General features: G+C 42.2%; 1 protein-coding gene across 2 annotated transcripts; it reads right to left on the bottom strand.

Annotated features, from left to right (window-relative positions):
- Positions 1–1,514: 1,514 nt before the first annotated feature.
- ccdc18 (coiled-coil domain containing 18) lies at positions 1,515–24,812 on the bottom strand. 2 transcript variants are annotated; one of them, XM_035528520.1, is made up of 27 exons: positions 24,139–24,812; positions 23,730–23,910; positions 23,484–23,651; positions 22,903–23,009; positions 22,575–22,703; positions 22,365–22,461; positions 22,132–22,253; positions 21,400–21,688; positions 20,747–20,834; positions 20,125–20,342; positions 19,442–19,552; positions 19,212–19,343; positions 18,947–19,081; positions 18,755–18,832; positions 18,455–18,571; positions 17,418–17,585; positions 16,200–16,342; positions 15,085–15,248; positions 14,655–14,868; positions 12,133–12,232; positions 11,672–11,788; positions 11,511–11,579; positions 10,211–10,342; positions 9,459–9,581; positions 8,833–9,045; positions 6,968–7,432; positions 1,515–3,267 (listed from the first exon to the last, which is right to left on the bottom strand). In XM_035528520.1, the coding sequence occupies exons 1-27, from the start codon at positions 24,237–24,239 to the stop codon at positions 3,226–3,228; spliced, it is 4,023 nt and encodes a 1,340-aa protein (XP_035384413.1). In that variant the 5' UTR covers positions 24,240–24,812; the 3' UTR covers positions 1,515–3,225. The 2 variants fall into 2 exon arrangements, with proteins under 2 accessions (XP_035384413.1, XP_035384414.1); XM_035528521.1 differs by having other exon boundaries at positions 10,211–10,291.
- Positions 24,813–25,322: the final 510 nt, after the last annotated feature.

The raw sequence follows: 25,322 nt of genomic DNA, 5'->3' as shown, positions 1-25,322 counted from the left end.
TTTGAAATCATGATACATTTAACATCTCTCTTGCAAAGTTTGCTCAGCACGGATAACTGTTAAGCAAAAGCTCATGTACGTGTACACACCCACACACCCAATTCTAGAAAGGAATTGAAAACAAGTGCAGGGTGGCTTCCCAACTCACAGTCTCAGATGTATGCAGGATACTTCCTTTAGTCTTTGTGGAGGCATTTGCAGGAAAGCCAGATTCACTGCACCAAGAATATGAACTGGAACTGACCATGAGTATCCTTGCAAAAAATCAAATTGCTTACGCTTATGGGCATGAAGACGTTCTTGCACACATATGAGGTGTTCTTCCACTGACAGTAGGAACTTCAAGCTTAATCCCAACAAGATGAAGCTCAAAATACAGACCGCTAAAAGAAGGAAACAGATGTTGAAAGCCAGTTATTAAACCATAGCATGCTTCTCCTTCTTCTGCGTTGTATCTCAGTACCATGTGTTCTATAATCTTCCCGATACAAAAGCTTTCTTTGAGTGGTACCAGATAACACTTATAGACTTGGAAGCCATTATGCTATAAAATGATTTCAGATTTACAACCTGAAAGCATGCAGGCAGAAAGGACTGATGATTTGTTAACTTCATATTTTATTCTTTATTTATTACTTTACTTTTCTTGACTTCTGGAGATAACATTTGATCATTCGATCAATGTGCCACAGTACAATAAAAACTTTATGCTTATTGAACAAAGAATAAAGAAAAAGGGTGGTTTTCAGTTGGACAGTATGCAAAAACAGGGAGAGTATTAAGGGTGGCAAAATCTATGCTTCACACTTTTCAAATGTTTTGAAATATAATACCTACACACTTGCAGTCAATTTCTACCCCAGGGCATTGCAGGACAGAAGCAATAACATCATTTCTATTCTGAAGAACTCCCTGTCCATTTCCTGACCGCTTATGTTATCAATGACTAAAATATGAAGGCTATTGAAAATATTTATCAAAGGCCTAATAAAAGTATCAGAAAAACAAATGTGTTAATAGCAAAAAAAAAAAGTCAGTCAATCTTCAAAACATGCTTTAAGTATGATTATATATGTTTGTTTCACACCTCAGCTTGCATTAAGACCTAGCCATGGACAGGAACTTTCTTCTCTAGGCAGAAGGCACTACCCATGCAAGCCCAGATTGCCAATTGGCTCTAGATCTCAAACAGAACACAACTCACCCCACAGCCTTTGCTAACTATGAAGTTTTTCCCGCAAAGTTTAGATTAAAGTGCACCTCAGTTTACTCTGAATTCGTTTCCGGTTAAATCCACACTGCTGTCAACTGCAAGGAGACGTCAGAGCAGCAGACACTTAGGTTCATACAAGGATCTACTTCAGAAACTCTCATGATAGAAATGTAGTTGCAGAAACACCTGAGCTGGATAAGCTAGTCTGCATACACAACACCCCTGAGAATTTAGAGGCTGAAAAAAATCAAAATGACCCTCAGTAAGAAAAAAAAAGTGAGCAAAGGAGGTTAATATTCTGAAGAAGTGATTTCACAGAAAGAACTTGGTTGGAGGAAGACCACCAGTGTGACCCGGTGTAGGAAAGACACTACTGGACATCTGAAGTCCACCACTTTATCAGTTTTGACATCAGACATGTCAACATATATATCCCTGATAGCAACTGTTGCCATGACTCCTGCATGGGGACCTCCCCACAGTAAAGGTCTGTTCATGAGAACAGTAGCCGAGAGACTGGAGGACCACTGCGTCAGATAAGTGTATTTGGCTTTCTTTTCTAGCAGCTGCCAAGGAAACTGGAGACAAGCATAAGAACAAATTCACTGTGACAGACACTCTGGGCAGCATTCAGATACAAGATTAATTTTGCTAGATTTGAATTGCAAAGTTGCAAACAACATCTGATCAAATGAAGATAGAGGGACCACTCAAACAACATTTGCAAGGTCTACAATGAAAGCCCAAACCAAATCATGTCAGACATATGATTTGTTTAACACACACACGCGAGGATCACTGTGCCAGCCAAAGAAACCATTTCCTGTCAGGATCAGCATGCCCTTTGCAATCATGAAACTATATACAAAATGCAAGAAATGCACATGAAACACTGCAGGTCTCTAAGCTACATGTAACTGCATTATATGTTTTAATAAACATCAGAATACATTGTAGATGAGCATGTTTTCAATGCAAAATAATTTTTTAAAAGTTATAAGACATGTATAATTGCCTTACATGAGCGATCAACTGGGAGCTTAGATTGCCTTGATACATATCCTTTGATGAAAACCAAAGATCCTTTGTTCACAAATGTATGATGAAGCAGAAATATTTTTGACATTGTCCATTGTAGGCCATTTTTTCTACATCATGTCCATATCACACTTGCATGACATGGCTGCATGTGTGGTTCATCAAGAACAGCATTGTAAATGGAGTGTTTACACAATGTGCAGACTGGTTTGCTACTCAAAAATATCCAGACAAGAACCCACTGGGAGGCTAGCCATAAAGGGGCTGAAGGATTCCTAACACAAATTGCTAAGTGTGTTAGATGGGCTCTAGACTAACTGTACACCTACAGGTTATTCCTAATTAACTGACCAGTGTATTTAGTATGAGTAGTAAGCCACAATGTTGACTAGTGCATAACTGCTTTTCCTACATAGTTTACTGTCCACCTATAAAATCAACAAAAGCCTGGCAGCTGCCAGCCTGAGACACGAGCAAACCTACCACGCCCTGTTTGCACCACATTCAACAACGGCTTAGAATACAGCAGTGTGTTTAATCATACCCCCAGACAAACACCAAAGAAACTGACTCTTGTACAGTGTTATCTTCTCGACATCTGTAAATCTAGGTCTTATCCTGTGTTCTCCTGAATAACTGTCAGCTAAATGGCTGCAGCACATCAGAACAATTCTTCAGTGTCACATTAATAGGTCATATTTGTGTGTGTATTCAAAGTATGCGGGTAAAAGCAAAAACAGAAAACATTTATTCGAATAATAAACATTCAAATATATACACACACACACACACACACACAATATATATATATATAGCAATGACAAACGATGGATGACCAGAGCAGGCCAGGCCAGTCCTTCTGCAAACTGTTCAATGAACTGTAGAGGACAAAGCCCTAAATGCAGAGCTACATCCATCCTTCTGGAGAACTACGGAGATCAGTGCAAATGAGATCGTCTTGAAATGGTCTTCTGTTAAGTTGAATCTTCTTTAAAGTTGTATTCATCACTGGAGTCCTTTTGAGAGAATGGGAAAAACAAAGTTTGACTTCTCGTACATCAGAGAATTAAAAAAAAATAAAAAAAATTACAAAGCGTCTCTTAGACCACTGAAATCTAAAAACCACAAATTCACTTCCTCATCAAGACATGCTGCATTTGGAAACATTAGGCTGCTCACACGCACATCATGTCAGCAAGTAGTCAGACCAGTCACTACTGTGATATGGAGGCCCTGCCCCCACCCACATGTACAGTTATGTGCAAAATAATAGCAGAACCTTTTCTAAAACAACATAGAAAAAGTTCAATCCTCATAATAGCATTTATTTCCATATACAAAAAGGCACTGGGAGCACTGCACATTCAATTCCAAATGAAACAGAACAAAATATTTTTCAATGAAAATGAAGAAAAAAAGAATAATGGCCTGTTCAAAAAAATAGCAGCGTCTTCATTTACAAACTTGAATATTTACAGTATAAACTGAAAGTTGTTTACAGATTTGGCTTTTCTGTTGATCACTGAACTAATATTTAGTTGTATAACCTTTATTTCTGATAACTGCTTTACATCTGTGTGGTATGGAGTCAACCAATATCTGACACCTGCGAACAGATATTCCAGCCCAAGCTGACTGGACTACATTCTACAGATCTTCTGCATTCTTGGGTTTTGGATCAAAAACAGCATTTTGAGGTCACTCCACAAATTCTGAATCGGCTTGAGGTCTAGGGATTGGGCTGGCACTTCATAACATCAATCTTCTTGGTCTGGAACCAGGATGTTGCCCGCTTGCTGTTGTGTATGGGCTCAGTGTCCTGCTGAAACACCCATTTCAAGGGCATTTCTTCTTCAGGCATAAGGCAACATGACCTTTTCCAGTATTTTCATATATTCAAGCTGGTCCATGGTGCCTGGTATGCAATAAATGGGTCTGACTCCAAAGTATGAGAAACATCCCCAAACCATTATGCTTGCACCTCCAAGTTTTACAGGCTTGAATTCAGTGTTTATGGGTCGTCTCACAAACTGTCTGTGGCCTTTAGACCCAATAAGAACAATCTTGCTCTCATCTGTCCATAGAATGTTGCACTTCTCTTTAGGCCAGTCAAATGTGTTCTTTGGCAAACTGTAATCTTTTCAACCTGGCTTTTTTTCAGCAGTGGTACTTTACGAGGGTTTCTTGCAAATAGTTTGGCTTCACATAGGTGTCTTCTGATTGTTGCAGTACTCACAGGTAACTGAAGATCTTTGATTTCCCCGGAGCTGATCATTGGATGCTTCTTTGCCATTCTTGTTATTCTATGATCTACACAGATGGTAGTATTTCTTTTCCTACCACGTGTTTTGGGTTTTGTTTGCCATTTTAAAGCATATGAGATCATTTTAGCTGAGCAGCCAATTATTTTCTGCACTTTTTTATATGTTTTCCCCTCTCCAATCAACTTCTTGATCAAAGTTCTTTTTCCTTCGGTACAATGTCTGGAACGACCCATTTTACTCACTGAGCAAGGGCTAAAACCAGCAGGTACAACATTTGCTGCCCTCCTTCTTTAAATAAGTCATAATTGACACCTGTTTCTTCATAGAATGAAATGACCTCACTAATTGAATTCCACACTGCTATTAATTTGAACACGCCCCTTTCATTTAATGAATCAATTACACCCAATTAGCAGCGTGCATGTCATGACTTAATTCTGTTGGTTGACCATTACTCGGCTACACCTACTCATGAATTTTTTCCCCCCCATGTTGTATTACCTTTTCTGCCAAAATCAGTAATTAAATACATTAGTGATGTTAGACTGTTATTATTTTGCACATAACTGTACATTAATCTTAAGCTTTTCCTACCTTGTCCATGATGTCTGAAGATTTTTTTTTTTTTTTTTGAGAGATCTTTTATGTTATCAAAAATCCAGGGTTACTTAAGCATTCTCTTTCAAACATTAATTTACCATCTCACTACAGGAAAAATATAGATGACTCCCAGATTGCAGCATTAGATGATTACTAAGTTTGGCCAAGATACAAGCATATTTACCTGTTATTTATGTATTGCAGTCGTAACTAGTCACATTAACATTGCCCATCAACTAGATCTACAAATTTAGATCTGGTAGTACACCTGGGAGTGCCACATGCACAGATCTTGAAGCTGTATGCAGCTGGACATGAGCAGGTTGAGATGCTCTCATAAGAGACCATGCCAGCAGGGATCTAGCTGGTTAGCAGCAAGGGGAAGTATCAACGATGGCAGGGAACCATTTTTGTGCAGCTTATACCTGACACAGAACTTCACATTGTGAAGTGTTGAAAACCTTCAAGCAGAGAACTATTTTGAATTGACGTGGTAGATATATTTAGGTAGCAGGATTGTCCAATATAATGTGACAGCTACCATGCAAGCACCCCTTGATGTTATCTGGATAGCAAGATAAGAACAGAGAGAGCTTGGTTTCACACCATAGCTAGGACTCGAGGAATGGGTAGCTAGGTAGTCAGGACCATGGTTGCCAGCAACAAAGACCTTGTCTCATTTGGACCCAGTCCAGTCTCGCATGCTCAGCGGATTCAACAGGCAGGACTGACTACTCCAAGACACACTGGTCTCAAAATTATGTCTTGCATAGACAGTTACAAGAGAACTGGTGAAGCCGGGCACAAATTGGTCAGCTTGCCCACCTCAGTATCAATCCTGCCAAGAGTTGCTTAGTTGTCTCCCAAGAAACACAACAGGTATGGCTTCACATCAACTCTGACACATTTTGCGTCCCACTGTCAGAGGGATGGATTTTTGCCCTTCTGCCACTGTCTCTTTCAGTTCAGTCTTCCTCACCAATTGTGTCTGCCACTTGGGACTCACAACAAATGAACCTGAATCTCCACTCCTGGCCTGGGTCTCAAACCCTGATGTGCACTCACCCAGTTACTTGGGTGAAGCAGTTAAGCTGGCATAAAAGTTTACATCCACTGACCAGCTTTGACTAGATCCCATTCAGCTAAGGACATGGCCATGTCTTGGGCCTTGTTTGGGGGATGTCTGTCCAAGATATCTGTTCTGCAGGAGGCTGTGCTTCCCTGTTTACATTCATCAGATTCTAGAGGCTCTGCGTCACTGCGTCCTGACTGGCACTGATGATCCCAAGTGTTTGGTGTAACTTACAACCTGGAACACCTACATACCTTAGCTGTGATACAAGGGGTTACATATGGTTCCAGTGCCTACGGATGTGTTGATTTTAGTGCGCATGCAAGGTAGGAAGTAGTGTGTGTGTGTGTGTGTAATTATCTGTTGTTACTGTTATGATGTCAACAGTCTTGACCAATAATGGTTATTTTTATGTTTAGATTGTGGTCAGAAACTTTGAAGCTTCATTGAGGTCCTGACTCACTCAAGTCTGCTGTCTGCTGTACTGGAGACCGAACAGCCAGATACTTGCAGCCAGCTGGAGCTAGCAAAACCTATGGGTCTTTTATGGTTGTAGCAAGTGTATTCATGCGAGTTGCTATTACCTGAAAAACCTGTGCTGGATAACAATTGTATATTTAAATTTAATACATAGTTTTAAAGCGATCTTCAATATCATTAAATATGAATTAAAAAAAATAAAATGGTGCATAGTGTATAGATTCCATACGAAGTAATGGTGAACAACATTCCAGAGCGCTCTTGTCTCTGTTTCCTTCTTCTCTTTGTGCATGTACTTGCCTGCATGCAGGTGCTGGATCTGCAGAGGGAATGATGCTCCTGCAGTGCCAGGGTCTGATGCACAAACCTCAGCGTGCCAGAGAGGGAGTCCACATCCTCTTCCTCCGTCTCCCCCGCATCCACCATGTAGGTGAGGGGGTTGAACGACATGTCTGAGGTGGAAGTGAGACCAGTGGTGCTCAGGCCCTGCCAGCCTCCGTCTGGGGAATTCTCGGGCCTTAACGCTGCCTCCACACTTGCCATCACGCTCTCAGAGTGCTCCAGGGTGGCATCTGAGGAGGCGTCTTTCCAAGAGGTGGAGGAGAGGCTACACCGAGTGAGGGTGTCCCTTTGGGGGGAGGGGTAAACAGGGAGGTCTTTGAGAGGAGGCAACATGCTGGACTCGTGCTGGATGTTGGCACTCTGGAGGTCGGCGGTTCTCTCCAAACTGGAGATTTTGGCTTGCAGGCGTGCGATCTCGGAGTCCTGGGTGAGAGAGACACACAGGTGCCCAGAAGGGAAATTAATCACTTTGTCACATATTACAATGAAAAGTACTTGAGTAAATATGCACATTGAGCCCAACAGCACCCAAACATAAATGGCACCCTCAGTACGTCTCTGGGCTACACTACAAAAAATTAAACACAGTTGAAACAAGCAGGCTTACCCCAAACAACCCAAAACAACCTGCATCAAAACAAAGCAAGTATTCACCCAGTAACCTCAATGCTATAGGGTAGGTAGTTTTTTGGCGGGTGGGGCCTAAAAATAGTACGAGTCAGTATAATATGACCAGTCATCGTGTTCTTCCCTTTTAATTGCTTGGTCATCTATTTGTTCTTCGTTCCTCTGGACCACTCAAAACACAAAATGCAAGAACTCAGTCTGATGTCTCCTCTCATTAAGACCGCAGATTTAGGCATTTGTTTACTCTGCTTCTAGATGTTTGATTAGTCTTTGAACTTGTAACAATATTTCTATTTTAGTTATGTTGACTCATTTTGCTTGTTTCACTGTCAACAAGTCGTTTTTTGAAGAGTACTTATTGAATGACTAGTGATCAGGCATTGGTGCACATCATTTCCGGGGCTGTTTTCTGTTGCAATCAAATGGGCTTGATTTCAGATCCATCATCATGCCTTCTCCTAAAAGAAAAGCTTGTTTAAATTTTGCTGCGCAGAAGATGGTCATTGGCTTTGTTAAGGTTAAGAACAAGAACAGAATGAACCTCCAACAGAAACGAAGGTTTTGTGCATATGTGTAGCAAATATACTGCTCTCACTTTGTTGCTAGGCTTTAGTGGGCATGACGTCATAACATAGCAAGTAGAACAGGTTCCTAATTAAAGGGTGTAACCTCTAGAAGAGCCCATAAACAATAGTTTATTTTTCCTTAATCTACTGCCAGGTGAACCAGGCACAAAAAGAAATATTTGTTAACGGCTCACAGACCAGCCCTGTGGGAACTCCAGTTTAAATTAAAACACGTTGGTTCACTATAAAAGACAGTTTGGTTTATTATAAAGACAAAAGAAGAATCTTCCGCAACCTAGATAATCCTTGCAGTAGACAGCTGCTATTATACTTCATATAGCAAATGTGTCAAAGTAAAAATCGCAGTAAATGTAATACACAATTAACCATGTATAGGCCATACTTTTCCTTTGACTTCTAAAATGTATATAACATGTTGCGCTAAAATAGCTGTGCTCCTCTGAGAACTCCCCACCCCATTTTGAATAAAAGGTTTAAACGTCCACTTACATGCAACATCAGTACAGGCCCTGTATTGTAATGGGTCATGTCGTAACTTAATTGGCCACCCCCTGCCCTACCATGTGCCACAGTTCCGTGGTAGATGAGGTCTTCTCTCAGAGCCGTTACCTTGATGAGAAGGCTCTCATTGGCACACTGCAGGAGGTGCTTCGTGGAGCTGAGCCGAGAGCGGAGGTCAGAAGCGTGGGCTCTGGCCTGGCCCAGCTCCTCCTGGGCCTGCTGCAGCCGTTGGGACAGCTGCTCCTGGGAGAGGCGCAGACTGCTGGAGATCTGACCTGACACTTTCAGAAGCTGCTCTCGCGTCTGCTGCAGCGCTGAGATCTGGGGGGGGGGGGGGTGTCAACACACACAGATGTTAGAAGGGTTTTTGGTGGTGATGACACACTGCTTAGGGCCTTAAAGCCTGTTACACATTATTTTTCTTTGCATGTATTTTCCCCATGTCTTTTATGTTATTTGTGGGTGAATGAAAAAACAAGATGAAATGGACAATAGGGAACAAACTCTAAACTGGTCAGATCCAGTGCTGTGTGCATGCCTGACAGCCAGCCATCTGCCAATGGCTAAAAGCAGCTCAGAATGCATTCACTTCAATTTACTCCACACAAGTGCAGATGCACTAGAGTCTGAGTAATGCACATGCCTGAAACATAATACTTGTGTGCAAATGACTGGCTGGAGACTAAAGGCCAGCGTGACCAACACCATGTTTGCACCACTCTGCTGGGGCGTACCTCTTTGTGGTGTTCTTCTCTCTGCAGATCCAGCTCATGCTGCAGTGCGGTGACGGTGGCTTGGAGCTGAGCTGAACTCTCTGCATGCAGCTCCTCGACCACGCCCACCTGCACCTCCGCCTCCTGAACATACAACACGGAGCACAATGGAATGCACCACTCAACAGACTACCCAGGGGTAGGAAAAGCAGAGGCAGGCAGCGTGAAGCAGCAGGGCAATTATCAGTAATGCATAATTGCTGGGCAATTATGGGCATAGTTTGGGCATAGTTTGGGGGTGGTATTCAGTCTAAAGAGACAAGACTTATAAAGCGATGTACTAAACAGTCATTCTTGAAACTACTCACTCAGTGAGCCAAGTGGTTAACCAAAGGACATGAAGAAATACAGCAAAGAAAATAGCATACCAAAATGCAGTGAGTGAACCTCACACATACACACTTTAGAGGAAATGAGCAGCCTTCAACCAACCACATTGGCAAAATGGACACGCGATAGTCACAAATGAACAATTTCAGCTACACTGAAACTATGTAGGTATGTAGTTTTATAGCAGTGAAGCATGAGATTTTGGTTCCAATGGCAGGCTTTGGGAGGGTAAGATTTTTAGATTTGTTAAGCAGGACTCCTGACATAACTGCATTTTAAATAACTCAGGTAAATCCAGAATGACTGTTTGGTACGGAAAATCCTCCTCTTTTGCAGATTAGCCCACACGTTACGGTTGCTGTTATGAAGCCTGGACGCCTCACCTTCAGCTGGGTGATGTCATCCAGCTGCCTGCTGAGAGCATTGTAGCACCCATGTGCTTGCTGCAACTCCTGGGTGGTCTTCTGCAATTGCTCACGACACACACACAACTGCCGACCATGCTCCAAAACTCTCTGGTATGTGCACACCCACACCCACAGAGATTAATAAATCAGGATTGGGTCTTAAAAGGGTCATTACAGTTCAGTATGTCTGGTTTACAATGCCACCATGTTCAGCATTCAATCTCCAATGCACTAAAGCCTGGAATCATCAGAGGAGATTTTGAGCCCAACCCTCTTGGGTCCTGCAAGCTGGGATTCAGGGGGCATGGTGATGTGTCTTAACATAAAAGAAGAATTCCCCTGCTCCAAAACTAAAATGCTGGAGGTCAGTCCACCACCGGTAAGAGTTCCTACAACAAAAGCATGTCTGAGGTTGCCACCTGCCAAATAATAACCAAATAGACATGACACAGCATAATGCGAAAGTGCTAAATTGCATTCAATAGCTTAGTTTGTGTGAGCTTCTCTACACCTGCATTTCTTAGTACTGCCGCTGGCTAGATATACTGGGTGGCAGAAACCCAAAGGTAAAACTGAAACATCAAAAACAACAAAAAACAAAACAAAACAAAAAACACTCTAGTAACACTGCTCGGTGTGGTGAACTTGGACCAGATAATAAGGATGGCCCACCTCCCAAACATCAGTAGAAGGTGGTGAGAAACTAACCAGCGTTTAACAAGGTTGAGGGTACCCAACATACTGTGTAAGCCAAATCTGCACACCTATAAAAACACATTAACAGTTTAGCTGTACCTAATGAACTGACCAAAGATTGTAGGAGCAAGATACATGTTTCTATGTGACTGGTGAGAGCATTTAGAGACTGCCAGAAAACACCATCTTCTCCGAACCAGATTTGACAGCCACACGGTTACTGTGGCTACACGTTCAATAAAGTGCTAATGCTTCTGACCCAGATTATGTCTCTGCTGTGTCCAATTACTTTGCTGGTGTGTTGTTTGCACACTCTTGGGCTGCTACTCCACACGGGGAGTTCATCACCTGTGGTGGCAAGTAAGATGTGCATGTGAGCCTCAAAGTGAGGCTCCATTAATGCCCATCTGAATCTTAGGAAATGGTGATGCTGTGGCATCCTGCCATAGTTGCAGAAAAGGTGGATATGTTTTATTTATTCTTTTTGGTTGGTTGTTTCCATTTAAGCTTCTCTTGTGTTAACCCCACTTAGGAACTCTCCTTTCCCTAAAAGATATTTCCCACCGATCACAGCTCTCACCTTTTCTAAATACTCTCGCTCCTCAAGCTGCGATTTGACATGATTCAACATCTCACTCAGGAACTCCACCTGTATGGGGACAACAAAGCGTAAAAGGCGGCTTTGTCTCCATGGACTGCAGTTTATATATGAATAATAACTAAACTAAAGATGATGGCAACCTGCTTGACTCTGTCTTTAAGCTGTTGCTCAGTCTTCTCCAGAGCGTCCTGCAGATGTTCTACCTTCTTCTCCATCTCCAGCTTATGCTCTTTAATGACCACATCCAGCTGACCAAGCTACCGATACAATGCGAGAGAGCCATTTGGCATAACAGACAGTTATTAATACACAGCTAACAGAAAAATGAAAGAGAACCTAAAGTGGTTAGTTTGTTAGGTCTCCAGTTCCTGCTTTTACCATCATCTGCTGTACTTCATACAAATAACAGGAACCTTGTTTTTCCCCGTGTCTCACTTCCAGAAACCATGCGTTACATTACAAAAGAACATTGTACAGCAGCAAGTTCCACCTTATAACATTGTGTCCATTAAACAGAAATGTGACCATGTATTGCAGACATACCACCTTCCTACATTCTGACAATTTGAACTTAAAGCTTTGTCTGTGTATGTGTGTGTACCAGCTGTGCTCTCTGCTGTAGCTCCCCTTGTCTTTCCTTTAGTGCAGTGTCCATGTCCAACACTTCATTAGTCCTCTCCTCCAACTCTCTCTGGCTCTCCCTGTAAACATGACACACACACACACACACATTAAAGGGGGGAGGGAGGTGTTCATACATGTAAACTTTGTAGAAATTGAATACTGCTCAGGAAGCAGAGCTCATAAATGCCTAAGTGTAACAAAATAAATCATGTTACTCTACCAAAATAATAACAGCAATGTTTAAAAATCATATTCATGATGAATGTAGGCCATTCATCACACCCTAGTGGTCGTAATGTTTTAATGGCCTGAGGCGGATGTTTCAGTCACTTGTTTATGCGGCGTACGATAGTTTATTCTCCAATGACTCCAACCAACTTCTTAACTTAGCAACTCATTTTAAATGCAGGCTTAAATGTTTCATTCTGTTCTTTAGGCCCATTTGCCATCTTATTCTTGTTCCCCCCACCCCAGGGGTGTTTCAGTCTTGCTACATGAATTAATTTTACACTGTTAATTTTACACTGTTTGTTCTTAACACTTTCTTTTGTTTATACATTTCCATTTCTCAGCAAAGAAATGAACAAACAAGCAAATCTGTAACCTACATCTCCTGCCCCATCAGTGCACTCCTGATATTTGCTTTGTACTAAACACTGCACTATCCAGCCCTTCTAAGGTGAGACAAACCTAGTCACTGCTGGGGACAGTGGCTGGAAGGGGCGTGACTACGCAGATTAGCGGACTTGTTTCTGGGAGCTGAGAGAGGCAGCAAGGGAGAGTGGAAGCACTGTTCATAAACCTGAGCGCCTGAGTGCATAGAGCCTAATAAACTGTACAGAACTCAAATACTACCTGCTGTCCTGAGAGAGCTGGCTAAATTGTGATTTACATGGAAAACAATGGTTGATATCCATGTCATATACGCATGAGGCATTATACCTGCTCTGATCATTTTTATTTTAAAAACACACAGGGGTTTGTAGTATTTCCCAAAAATATAGTTATAACCCATTGAAAAACTAAATGAAACTGGTAACCCTTGTATTATGCATTTCCTCCTGCAACAGTGAGGATGTTTGCTTTCTCTGGTCCGAGAAAACAGAAAAAGCAACACAGTGTAGCGAGGAGGTCATGATTGCCGGAATAAGAAAAACCAACTTGAACCTGAAGGGGTCATGAATAAGCAATGTTCGTAGATTTCGAGTCCCATGCCATTTTCTGGATGCTTCTAACAATTATTGTTACAAAGCTGAATGTGGGTACTGCAAGAGCCAAAAGAGATGCTACAAACACAGATGAAATCGATATATTACGCAAACATTATTCTAAGACAGAGATGCACCGATAGACAAACTGGCTGATTCTGATCACTGGTTGTCAGCATGGACGGCCACAAACTGTGACAAAACTGATTGTACTCCAGTCACATTTACACTTGTGCACCATAGGAGGGCGGCAGCGGCAAAAACACAGCCACAGGAACAGCAGCACAGTGACTGTTAGGCCCACGTGTCGACGACAACACAAAGGTGCCTTGATTTTTCATTAGTATTATCTGGTGCACTTGTTTTCAAAGTAAAAATATTGCTGTTTATTTTATTTGGAGGTTTGTGAAAAGAAAAGGTTTGTCCCATTACCTAGTGAACATTTTTATGCTGAGATGTAAGAAGTTTCCATTAAAGGAAAAGCTGGAAGAAAACATCTCTGTATGCTGTCATTTATAATTCTTAGAAAGAAAAAAAATCCTAATTGGTCAAATCACATGTTAAACAAAATTGGAAATGGGAATCGGCAATTGGTGCATCTCTATTCTAAGATAAAAAAAAGATAAATCAAATGCTATATATTCAAAGGGTATTCTAGATATATTAAAACAGTCAAGTATGTAAAATTTACACTATGCAAACGTACAATTTTTTTCCCATATAATCAGGTTTAATGCGAGAGCCTCATCACTTATAACGATTATTGCCAAAACGATTATTAACAAAAACAGTAGAGCAGGAATGCATGTACTGTGTGTTCAGGAGTAAAGCAGGAGAGAAGTATCGTGTTTGGTGCGATATGTTTCATTTCCGTATGAGACTCTGGCCAATCAGGAGCCTGCTGATCATCACCCAAGAGCTTTCTTGAAGGATAAGTGTGCCATCCAGGTTTTCTCTGTATAATCAAATCCAGCTTCCACCGTTTGTCATTTCTGTTTCTTACCTGTGCCGCATATAGGGGGAAAGCACCACTATGCCTAAAGGGCAGAAATGGAGTTACTCATTTGATCCCCAACAACGAATGCAAAAGAAATAAACTCAGCCACCCATAGTCTTCTGGTTAAGAGGGAAGGAGATACAGGTTGTGTATGCAAGACAGAGCCGAGGTGCTACCTCACTGTGAAGCCACACCCACACAGTCGTCCTGATCAACGACAGAGCACAGTGCGCAACACAACCCCCCCATTGGCTCCTTGGCCATCAGCAGCGAGGCCGAGAGAAGGAGCCTCACCTGAGCTTGGCAGTCAGTTGGTCGATGGATTGTTGTTGCTGGTCGGCAGTGAGCTGCGTCCTCTGCAGCACGTCCTGAAGCTGCTGCAGATGGTCCAGCGTGCCTGCCAGCTCACCGCGCACCACCTGCAGTTGGTCCTCCAGCAACTGTGCCCGCTGCAAGGAGTTCCGCCGGTCCATTTCACTGCAGTGGAGCTTCTCCTCCAGATCATTCACTGAGGGACAAAGCGGAGTATAAGTCAAGAGACCTGGGAAATTCAGACATCTCTGTAGCCTGAAAGAGCACCAGCAACGCTTAACTCAGGAAAAATTTCCATAATGAAGTGAGTCACGATGATCACCAAAGACCCATTTGTGTGTGTGTGTGTGTGCGGCGAGAGTGTGGTGGAAATTTCTCTTCTTGTAGTGTATACAAGCAACTATGTGGGTACCTATTTCACTTTTCTTGTCCAGCAGCCCTTTGGTCTCCTGCAATGTCTCCTCCATCTGGCTGAGCTGAGAGGCCTTAGCAGTGCTGTCCCGTCTCAGAAGCAACAGCTCCTGCTCCATGGACGACAGTTCCTCTCGACACTGGTTCATCTCGGAGCTCAGCTGCCTTTAAAACAAACACGCATGCATACACAAGCATAAGACGCTGAAAACCCTTGCATTAAAACTTACAGAAGTTTCAGTTATCAGCTAAACAAAACCCTTCTTTATATCTCATAAGAGACGATGAAAGAAGCTTCCCTCGCCTTTGTTTTGTCTTCCAGACAGGAAGCAACATCTGTAGTGCTCTCTCTGCAGAGCAAAACAGAGAATGCCTCTGCATTTATACTGGCACACAGTAGGAGGGGCAACTGTTAAAACAGTGAGAGGGGCTCGAGCATGGACAAAGTCATGAGACTCTCTGGGACACCCTCAGGGTAAGACCCATAGTCAGTGTTTGTATAGAATCCTGTTATTTAAAACGAACAGGGCACTTGAGGCCTGGACACATGTGAGTAACACGGAGGTGTTCTGTGGCCAAGGCAGCCAAGGCCTTGTTTAGGTCAAGGAAGCCCATTCAACAGCATGTCCACAGAATCACATGGCAGGCGTGAGCAAAGCACATGCAACACTTGGGGGTGAAGCGTTGAACAGAATTCGGCATTCTGTTGAATTGCAGAAGGCCACCCAGGAGTTGCAGCAAGCGCGTGTGTGCTGCAATGCTCTCAGCAGGCAGCTGGATGACATCACCCAGCAGGCCCAGCTGAAGGTGAGGCGTCCAGGTTTCATAACAGCAATCATAACGTGTGGGCTAATCTGCACAAGGGGAGAATTCTCCGTACCAAACAGTCATTCTGGATTTACCTGAGAGTTATTTAAAATGCAGTTATGTCAGGAGTCCTGTTTAACAAATCTAAACATCTTACCCTCCCAAAGCCTGCTATTAGAACCAAAATCTCATGCTTCACTGCTATAAAACTACACACCTTTCATAGATTCAGTGTAGCTGAAATTGTTCGTGACTGTATTTGTGATGAGGGAGGCACCGCATTCGGACAAAACAGTAAGAGAGTCTCACGTTACAGAGCCGGAGAGCTCGGCCGCCTGCCGATCCCTCTTCTTCAGCTCCTGGTTGGCCTCCTCCACCTCCTTTTGCCTACTCCTCAGCTCCAGCACGGAGGTAGCGCGCTCCCTCTCCAGCTCCTGCTCCAGCTGGGCCACCTACAGCAGCATGTAATTATTAAATTAATCATGTTTAGTGTTTAAACATAATGGAATGTTTATGCTGAGACACAGTTCTAGTAATATTTTGGGCATTTTAGACACAAACATCATAAATTATCTCTGCGGTCCCAGGCCATTATGCCAGCATTGCTTCAGAGCTGAAATGACGACAACCTTGATATCAGTGTATCCACATGTGAACCACGTTATAGGTTGTTGATCTTAGTTAGTTTTAGTTTACACGCACACACACACACACACAATTACATAATATAATATAATATAAATTATATATATATTTAAAAAAAACTAAAACTAATGAAATTACTTTATGTGAATGCTTAGTGACATCCTTGGACATTTTTTTATGTCATTTCTAGAATAAAATACTGCTGTGTGTTGAGTTACCCTCAAGTACAAATATCTCTATTGAGTTATTTAGTTACTACTCAGACTTTACAGGGAAACAGCACAGATGAGGTAAAAGGCAGTCATACCATATTTCCCATTCTAACCTTAACAAGCTCTCTAATTGCTTCTGAAAAATATACCACTTTAGTAATGTTTGGAATATGGGTGCAGGTCTAGATCTGCAAAACTTGTAATTCTAACCATAGGAAATGCAAGCATTCTGCTCTTTATTTGCTTTGGTTGGTGTTGACAATATGATATATAGCATACTGCTTCATTACCTCGAGTAAGATTTAGATACAAGCTTTTGGGGGAAAAAATGTACCGACAAAACTAACAAAAATAAAGAATATGGTTTAATTATACTATTAAACCACTGTGGAAAAGTTAGCTTTACGGTAGCAGCATCAGACAAATACTTATAAAATCAAATTTCAGCATTTGCCATTTCTATATAATGACGTCTTCATAAGGATGTACTTGCAGACATATTTTTAGCTTGTTGGTAAAGCTGGGGTCCTCTTGCCAGGCCAAATCAATTCAGATCAACTCCACATCATGTATTTTTGCAGCTACCTGTATCACTAGCTGTGTGTGTGCGCGTGTACCTCCTACGGCATGGCTAACATGCATCTGTGTGCACTTTCGCATGTGTGCATACCTGGCTCTGTAGCTGACTCTGGCTCTCTTCCAGGTGTCCTATGCGGGACGTGCTCTCCTGCAGCATGGCATGCTGGCGCTGGATAGAGCACTGCAGCTGCAGGTTCTCCTCACTAGAGTTCTCACAGGCCATCACTCGATTCCTTACCACCTCCTGGAGGGTAGACAGCTACTCACACACACAAAAGCAGCCCTTCAGGGTTCATCATTACATACACTCAACATCTACTTTATTAGGAACATCTGCTCATAGATGTAATCACCCAATCAATCATCTGGCAAGGGTGCAGTGCATAAGCTCAGGAAGATACAGGTCAAATGCTCCAGATAACGATCACATTACACATCAAAATGGGGATGAATGTGATCTCAGTATCGTGACTATTGCTGCATGAGGGGCTGATCTGAGTATTTCAGAAACTGCTGATCTATGATTTTCACACACAACCTCTATAGTTTACACAGTATGACGGGGCGGAAGACATACAAAAAAAGGTCCAGTGACAGGTAGGCGAGTGGGCAAAATTGGGCAGTGAGACCAGAATGGCCAGGATTGAGGAGTCTAAACACTCTTTAAATCTGTGGAGAGCAGATCATCCAAGAAAGCACAACAGGTTAAAGATTCGAAAGGTGTCGCTTGCTATGACGAACCTTAAAATGTCACAAGTGGAAGCTAGGATCAGAATTTGTTGTAAACTGCATGAATCCAAGGGCACATCGTGTGTGTGAGATAGAGAGACAGAGATAGATTTTATATTTTATATCCCCCCCACAAAACACCTTGTGGAATCCCTGCACAAAGATCTGAGGCTGTTCTGTGAACAAAGAGATCTTACCCAGTGTTACTAGGTTGTTCCTAATATACTGTTCAGGGAGTGTATATGGTGTTGGGTAAAATGTTGTATATTACTGGGTTAGCAATTATATACTACTAAGCAACATGTTACATATAATTGGTAATTATTAGGTAAAATATTCTAAGTAATTGGATGGTGCAAGCTTCTATCAGATATATTATATATGCAGAGGTAGGCAGACCTCAGAGTTACTTCGCTCCAACTGGGCCTCATACTGCTGCTTAACCTCTTCCATCTTCTGTAGGCAACAGCTCAGCTCCTCCTTACAGCAGGACAGCTCTGTCTCCAAGAACGTCACCTGCACAGAAGAGTTCAGGGCTTAGTAAAAACAACACTACACCTCCAGGGGCCAAATGTTATTCATCTGCTACGAGCAGACGCGAGGGAAAAAATTAAAAATAAATAAATAAATAAATAAATAAATAAATAAATAAATAAATAAATAAAAATCCTAGTCTAGTCTTTGGCCATGTTAGCTCACCTTGGAAGCAGATTCTAAGGCCTGCTCTTCAAAGCAACGGATCTCTTCCTGACTGCGTTTGATGCTCGCCTCAATGTCCTGTATGAGAAATTGCACATTTTCATTTGTATTATATGAGATGTAATGTGAGCTGCTCTTTAAGTGGTCCAGCGTGGGGCTGAACTTCCACTGGGGGTGAGGGGCACACTTCACCTGGGTGAGCTGGTCAACAGATGCCTGCAGTAGGCAGACCTGGTGTTGTGACTCCTGCTTCTCTGTTTTTAGGGCAGACACAGACTTCCGCAGCTCTTTTATTTCTGCTTGACTCTGAGACAGAGATGACTGCAGCTACACACACCCACCCACATACACACCCACACACCCAAATTAAGTCTCATCCACAAAAACTTGACAGACTTAAGACCTTCAAAACAAAAAGCATGTTTTGCCACACAATCCACACACACTCCCCACTCACCACCTCTATCTGGTCTTCCAGGTCCTGGCATTTCTTCGTTTCTGCCATCTTGGAAATCTCCATGGCCTGCAGGTGTTCCCTCTGTTTCTTGTTCAAGACAGACTGATAGTGATGAAGACTGCTGTCTTTTTCCTTCGGTCAAGAGGAGATTAAAACAAAAGCAGATACATATTGAGATACAATATGCACTGTATACATATTTTGTGCGCGTGTGGGTGTGTGTTTGTTACCAGCAGCTCCTGTTCTAGCTTGCCATTTTTGATTGCAGCCTGAGAGTAAGCAGCAGTCTTCTCCTGCAGCTGTTTCTCCAGCACAGCTAGACGAGAGTTGCTCTTCTTCATCTGCATAGTCACACATTATCCAACAGAGGGTGCAAGTTTGACACGTACACTCATTTGGGGGTTTAGCAACAAACAAATTGCAAACATTAACATTTAAAACAGTGCATCAACATTTAAAACTATATTGCCAGTACTTCCCTTGGTGTTGTCTGAGGGTGGTTTATATGAGGCAGTTTGGGTGTTTTTTAAGATCTTGGGGTGAAGGGGTGGGGGTGTGGGTATATGCTGCATGCCTTATTCTGTTTTGAAATAAAACTTTTGAGGCCTTCTGTTACAAGTGTATATAGCATACATTTAAAACTCTGCAGAACCAATCCATTTTTATAACATACAAAATATAAAAATTTAATCAGATCTTGACCTCAGAATTATACAATCAAACCTGAAAATGTGTGAATTGTTACATGCCTAAAATAAATCCATATGCACATACAGATCATACCGTACATAGCTGCGAGATTCCTTCTATAATTCTAAATGTTTTAAGAAAAAGGGTGCAAGAAGCAGTGCAATTGTGCAGACCACTGAGCCTCTGGCGCTGGCCCCGTTAGGATATGCGAAGAGGTCCTCACCTCCTTTTCCAGCCTGGTGGCCTTGGTAGCCTTGTCCAGCAGCTGGCTGTGGATCTGCTGGTAGTGGGAGGCTCTCTGGCTGATGGACGCCTGCAGGGAGAAGATCTCCTCCTGGGCCCTGGTCAGTCTCTCCTGCAGACCCTGGGCAGCACTAGCCTGCCTCTCCTTCTCCTTCTCAGCGCACTGCAGCACTGCCAGCAGCTTCTGGTAGCGTTCTCCTGGCCATGGAACAGCCGATTCATTAACTGCATGAACAGCCGTTTCACTGAGAAGAGGCGATGGGAATGTGTAAACGTGCGCAAGAAATGGGGAAAGCTCTTACAGGACACTGCTTTAAAATCATAAATGAATAACAATTTGATTCATAATTATTTAAGTGAGGGGCTTACCATGACAGAATGGTTTGGCAATTATGACCCATGTCTTGATTTACTTAATTTTTAATCCCTCACTGTTGACAATGGCTTAGGGTGCAAGTGCCAATACCACCCCCTGAAATCTTGTTCGTCGGTGACTGTTTGGCTCTAGCTTCGATTTGTACATGCAAAACATGTCTGAAACCTTCTCCCTCATTGTTCATGCCCACGGCGTGTAGTCAGTGTGTTCAGAGTCTGCTGCTCACCCGGCCATTGTCTGAGCTGGTCTGTGGATGCGGTGTAATTCGGTGAGGGCAGCAGGCAGGGGTTCACACAGAGTGCTCCTTCTCGATTCTTAAAAAACACCAACACCCACACCCACATTCAGGACCATCAGCTGAATAAGTTAAGTTTTCATAAGCATCACGAGTCCTTCATAAGCTTCAGGAAAGTGTGAGGACATGTTTTGCTTCTTTGGATGAGGAACAGCAATAGAATGCAACTTCTCAGCTGTGTGCTCTTTCTATAAATTTCATTTGGGCCATATCTTCAGAGAAGCATAATAATGAGCAAAACGGCATTCAAGTTAAACCACTAGCCTTGGGTTGTAGGTCATTAGGCATCACCTGGATTAACAGAACCACTGCTGTGGAAAAACAGCCCATCATCTTGAAAAATGTTAGTAATTTTTTCCCTTCTAGTAAATTACTCAGTAAAGGCATGATCAAAAAGCAGGTGGGGACTTCATGTCAGTTTGTAGTAAACAGTAATTTAAGTGGTAATCAGACTTAAAGGGTAGGCTGGAATTTCTGCTGACAAACATGCAAGCCACTCAACCCACCTGTACAGCACAGTAACATTTTTCCACAGACCAACGAGAACTCATGGGATCCAGAGATCCAAGGTCAAGCCCACACACCTCTCTCAGATGCAACATATCCAGTATACCCTCCAGACTGGCCACCTCAGTCCTGCTGCTCTCCATCTCCCTCTGAGCCTGAACAAGTCTCTGCTCCTGGCATGCCGTGAGGAGGCGAAGGTCCTCCCTCTCCCGGCGTAGCCCATCCACCTCTTCTAGTTGTGCCTCCTTCTGGGTCATCTCCCTCTGCAGGCAGGCCAGCTGCTGGGAGGCTTCCTGCAGACGGCCCTGCAGATCGAGGCGCTCAGCGGCAAGGGACTCGGAGCGCTCGCCGACCTCCCTCAGCTCCCTGCAACAGGGAAGAGAGGAGAGATGAGAGAAGCAGGAAAGATGATGGGAGCCTCGGCGCTATAACTTTTCAGAACAATATAAAAATACAATCTTTAATATTTTTTGTTTGACCGACTGTAATTAAATAGACACAAGAAATGTGGGCAATTTAATTATTTGTGTTTAGTTGTTTTCTGTGTAGTTTACAAACCTTTTGTAGTTTTAGGTGAACTACTTGAAATAGATTATATTGCATAAATGGACTATTAGAAATGTACTGTGGTTCCAAAAAAAAAAAAAAAAAAAAAAAAGTTAGTTCACACAAATATTTTAACAAAAGGAGTTAATAAATCTGTTTTGCGTCTCAAAGGTTTTAAACTAAAGCCTTCAGGACACCTTGGTTGACCCGTTTCCCATAGAACACTCAAAAAGCACCACTGGGATTTGGGGGTGATTCCGTACCTTAGGTTCTGAGCCATCCTCTCCCTCTCCCGCTCCTGCTCCATGCATCTCTTCTCCAGCTCCTCTCTCTCTCTGTCGCACTCTATCAAGCTGGCCTTCAGCTTGTGCTCGCTCTCCATTACCTGCACCCAAGAGACAGTCGACCATGTTCCACAGAGCAAGGAGAACAAGAAATACTTCAGGTTTTCTTGAGCAGCTCGCGACATGTGGATGATGCCAAGAACATGCGCTACCTTCTTCAGCTTTTCAGTAACTTCTGCTTTGTAGTCTTTGAAAGCCACAGAAAGTTTCTCTGCATTTCGAAGAGCTTGGTTTCGCTGCTGCTCCATACTTTTGACAGTAAAAAAAAAAAGATTTATGAAACAAAACATAAAAGAACATTTTATATGCACTAATATATCTGTACACATTCTTAAATCTGAGCGAAAAACAGTGTCAATTACCGTTTCCACTGTTTTGTTTCATCACTCAGTTCCAATTTAACTTTCTTCAGCTCCTCTTTGAGCTTTTCTATTGCTCTGACCTTCTGCATCACAACCTGCTCACTGGCTGCAAGTTTATGCTCAGCATCCCTGCAGAGTCATTTACATTATAAATGTTCAAAAAAGAAATAAAATACATACATACAGACTTGAAAGAACCAAAGCCAAAATTTATACAGCTAGCGAAGCATTTTGCATGACAAAGGAATAATTGCTATCGCCATCATTAATTAATTACTTCAAACACTGGCAACTTAAAGTGATGTGTTTGAGAAAGAATAGGAGTTACCTTACGGCTTTGGCTTGAGTCTCCAGCTGTGACTCTAAGTCCTGTATGTGCTCTTTCATCACTGAAACACTGGTCTTCGTTCCTATGGAGGAACCTAGCAAGCGAAGCTGCAAGGCAAAATATGTCTCGTTAAACATAGCAGCGTCTTCTGCTGTAAAGCAAGAATTAGTTCTGAATGGTTACTTTTCACATTAGTCAAACCTCAATGATTAATGTCCTGGAAATTTACAATAGCAATTATTTCAGCTGCTTTTCTACAATGTATTATTTTTGCCTGAATTATATAGGTATAAAATTAAATATTGAAATGACACTGTACAGCATGAGAATTTGGGGTGTTTGCTCACAAAAATAAAGCACAACTATGACAATTATTCAGCTGAGTAACAACAGGTCTGATCTGACAACATCTGTTATTTATTTATAGATACTCGCATGGCCTTCTTGTACTGAGCTCTGATACTATATGAATAGGCATGATCTGTTTGGAAACATACAAATCTAACTTCTGTCACACCTACTTCAGTGACTGTACATCTAAAGATAATCCACTAACTGCAACAAATCTGTGCATGTGTTACCTTGGAATTAGAGCTGGCCAGCTCAAGCTGTGCAGCCTCCAGGTCACTGATGAGCTGCCTGTTCTCCAGCACCAGAGAGGAGTTCTCTTCCCGAATAGAGCTGAGCTTCCTCCTGAGCTGAGAAACTTCGTTTGACTCGTTCCCCATTTCCTGTCCAGAAGACTGGCACTACAAGGCAGTTAAATAATTTTAAAGTGCACTGACACGATGCTTTTAAAGCACAGTGACTCGCAAACTCTCACTCACTCTGCAGTCAGAGTGTGCCTTTGTCCTCCAATTGCCAGAGGTGTCTCTCTCCAGACTAACTGGATATGACAGCGTCTTTACAGCATCAGGCTTCTGCAGGTCCTCTAAAGCAAGGTGGCCAGGGAATTCATCTGATCTGCTCCCAGCTTTGTGCACAGCAACGCCGTCATTTTCTGATTGGCTTCCAAACCCCCCAAAAAAAGCAAAAAAAACATTGAACTGGTCATTTTAGAAATTACTGTAACTAACTAGCTAGGTTATCTAGATCGGAATTTACTTTGTGACACCTCAAATGTAGGCCAGATACTGTATATGATTAACAACGAAATCAACTTTATCAGCATAAACATTTACTGGACTACAAGTTAAATGCAGATTTCTTAAACAATGTATAAAACACCTGTCTTACCTTAACTGCTCTCCCAGAGTCTGCAAATTTTTCTCCGTTAATCGCAACTGATTTCTCAAAGAGACCACATCTTCAACTAAGTCACTTTCCACGTTAAACATTGGTGGATCTCACAAAGTAATCGAAGGAAGAAACCAGTCCCAAGATAACTGCATGGTAATTGTAGCTGGGTTATGCCATCTACCCATCTAAGAACAGGTTACGCGCGCCTTCATTTTATCTTAAAACCACTTAACGTTAGCTAGCTTAGCTACTAACTATCCTAACATGTTTTTGAAAGATTGAGCTTTAAAGCTAGTAAACCTGCTAGTTAAGTTAGCGACTTAAGTAAACTAAATAAACTGACATCGTAGCTGCAGAAGTCTTATAAAATCAGTCAATGTCACGTTAATCTGCGTTTATTTACTGGACGGAATCTCGGCGTTTGTAAGCAATCAACAGGTTGTCAAGTAGCGTTAGCTAGCTTTGCTAACGTTACCTAGTTAGCACACATTATCTTATTACTGCAGCCAACTAACCAGTTTGTACACGTTTGCACGATCACATGCACACTTAATTTGTTACCAATTAGGCAAATAAACGAATTAAGTTAAATAGCTAATCACGCAAAATTATCTCGAATCTACAAGTTATTGTACTTGCCCAGCTCCATTTGAACTAGTACTCAAAACGGGATAAACCATCGCTTCCCCTCATTGGACGACTGTACTCGGCCCAATGTGATTGGTGCATACAGAGCCGCCAATGTTGGCGCGTCGAGTATAAAACAGAAGGGTTTACGTATTAGGAAGGTTAGCTACCTAAAAAAACGACATGAGAGAACCAGTCAGCATTATTGTTCCTAGACGTTTTTTTCCCTCGCGTATGATGTAGTCTAGCTGTTTCTGTGCTAAAGCGATAACGCAAATGTTATAATTTAAATGTTTTTTCTTCTTTATTTTAAGTAGTTGTCATTTGACTTCAGTCATATACTATAAAAGTCAGCTCGTAATCTGTCTTGAAATGCTTAAGTTACAGTATACAGATAGCATAGTGACAGGCTTCAGGCGAAAGTACAATTTTTGCCAAGAACAAAAACCTTAAATAGCTACCTTAATATGATTTTATTTCAGAAGCTCTCTGATAGAATAATTACTTAGATGAGACCTGTCAGCAAAATTTCTTGTTGACTGAGGCTACTGGTA

The sequence above is a fragment of the Electrophorus electricus genome, chromosome 7, assembly GCF_013358815.1.
Source record: "Electrophorus electricus isolate fEleEle1 chromosome 7, fEleEle1.pri, whole genome shotgun sequence".
NCBI classification, from domain to species: domain Eukaryota; kingdom Metazoa; phylum Chordata; class Actinopteri; order Gymnotiformes; family Gymnotidae; genus Electrophorus; species Electrophorus electricus.
Note: the sequence above shows the minus strand (reverse complement) of the source record. Positions and strands in the feature narration are given on the sequence as shown.

Bases quoted from the DNA above. Each gene is read 5' to 3' on its own strand.
- ccdc18 (XM_035528520.1), bottom strand. From the start codon at position 24,239: ATGTTTAACGTGGAAAGTGACTTAGTTGAAGATGTGGTCTCTTTGAGA. The intron at 23,911-24,138 runs GTAAGACAGGTG...GGGGTTTGGAAG, and splicing joins ACTCTGGGAGAGCAGTTAAG to CCAATCAGAAAATGACGGCG. The intron at 23,010-23,483 runs GTAACACATGCA...TTTGCCTTGCAG, and splicing joins TGGCCAGCTCTAATTCCAAG to CTTCGCTTGCTAGGTTCCTC.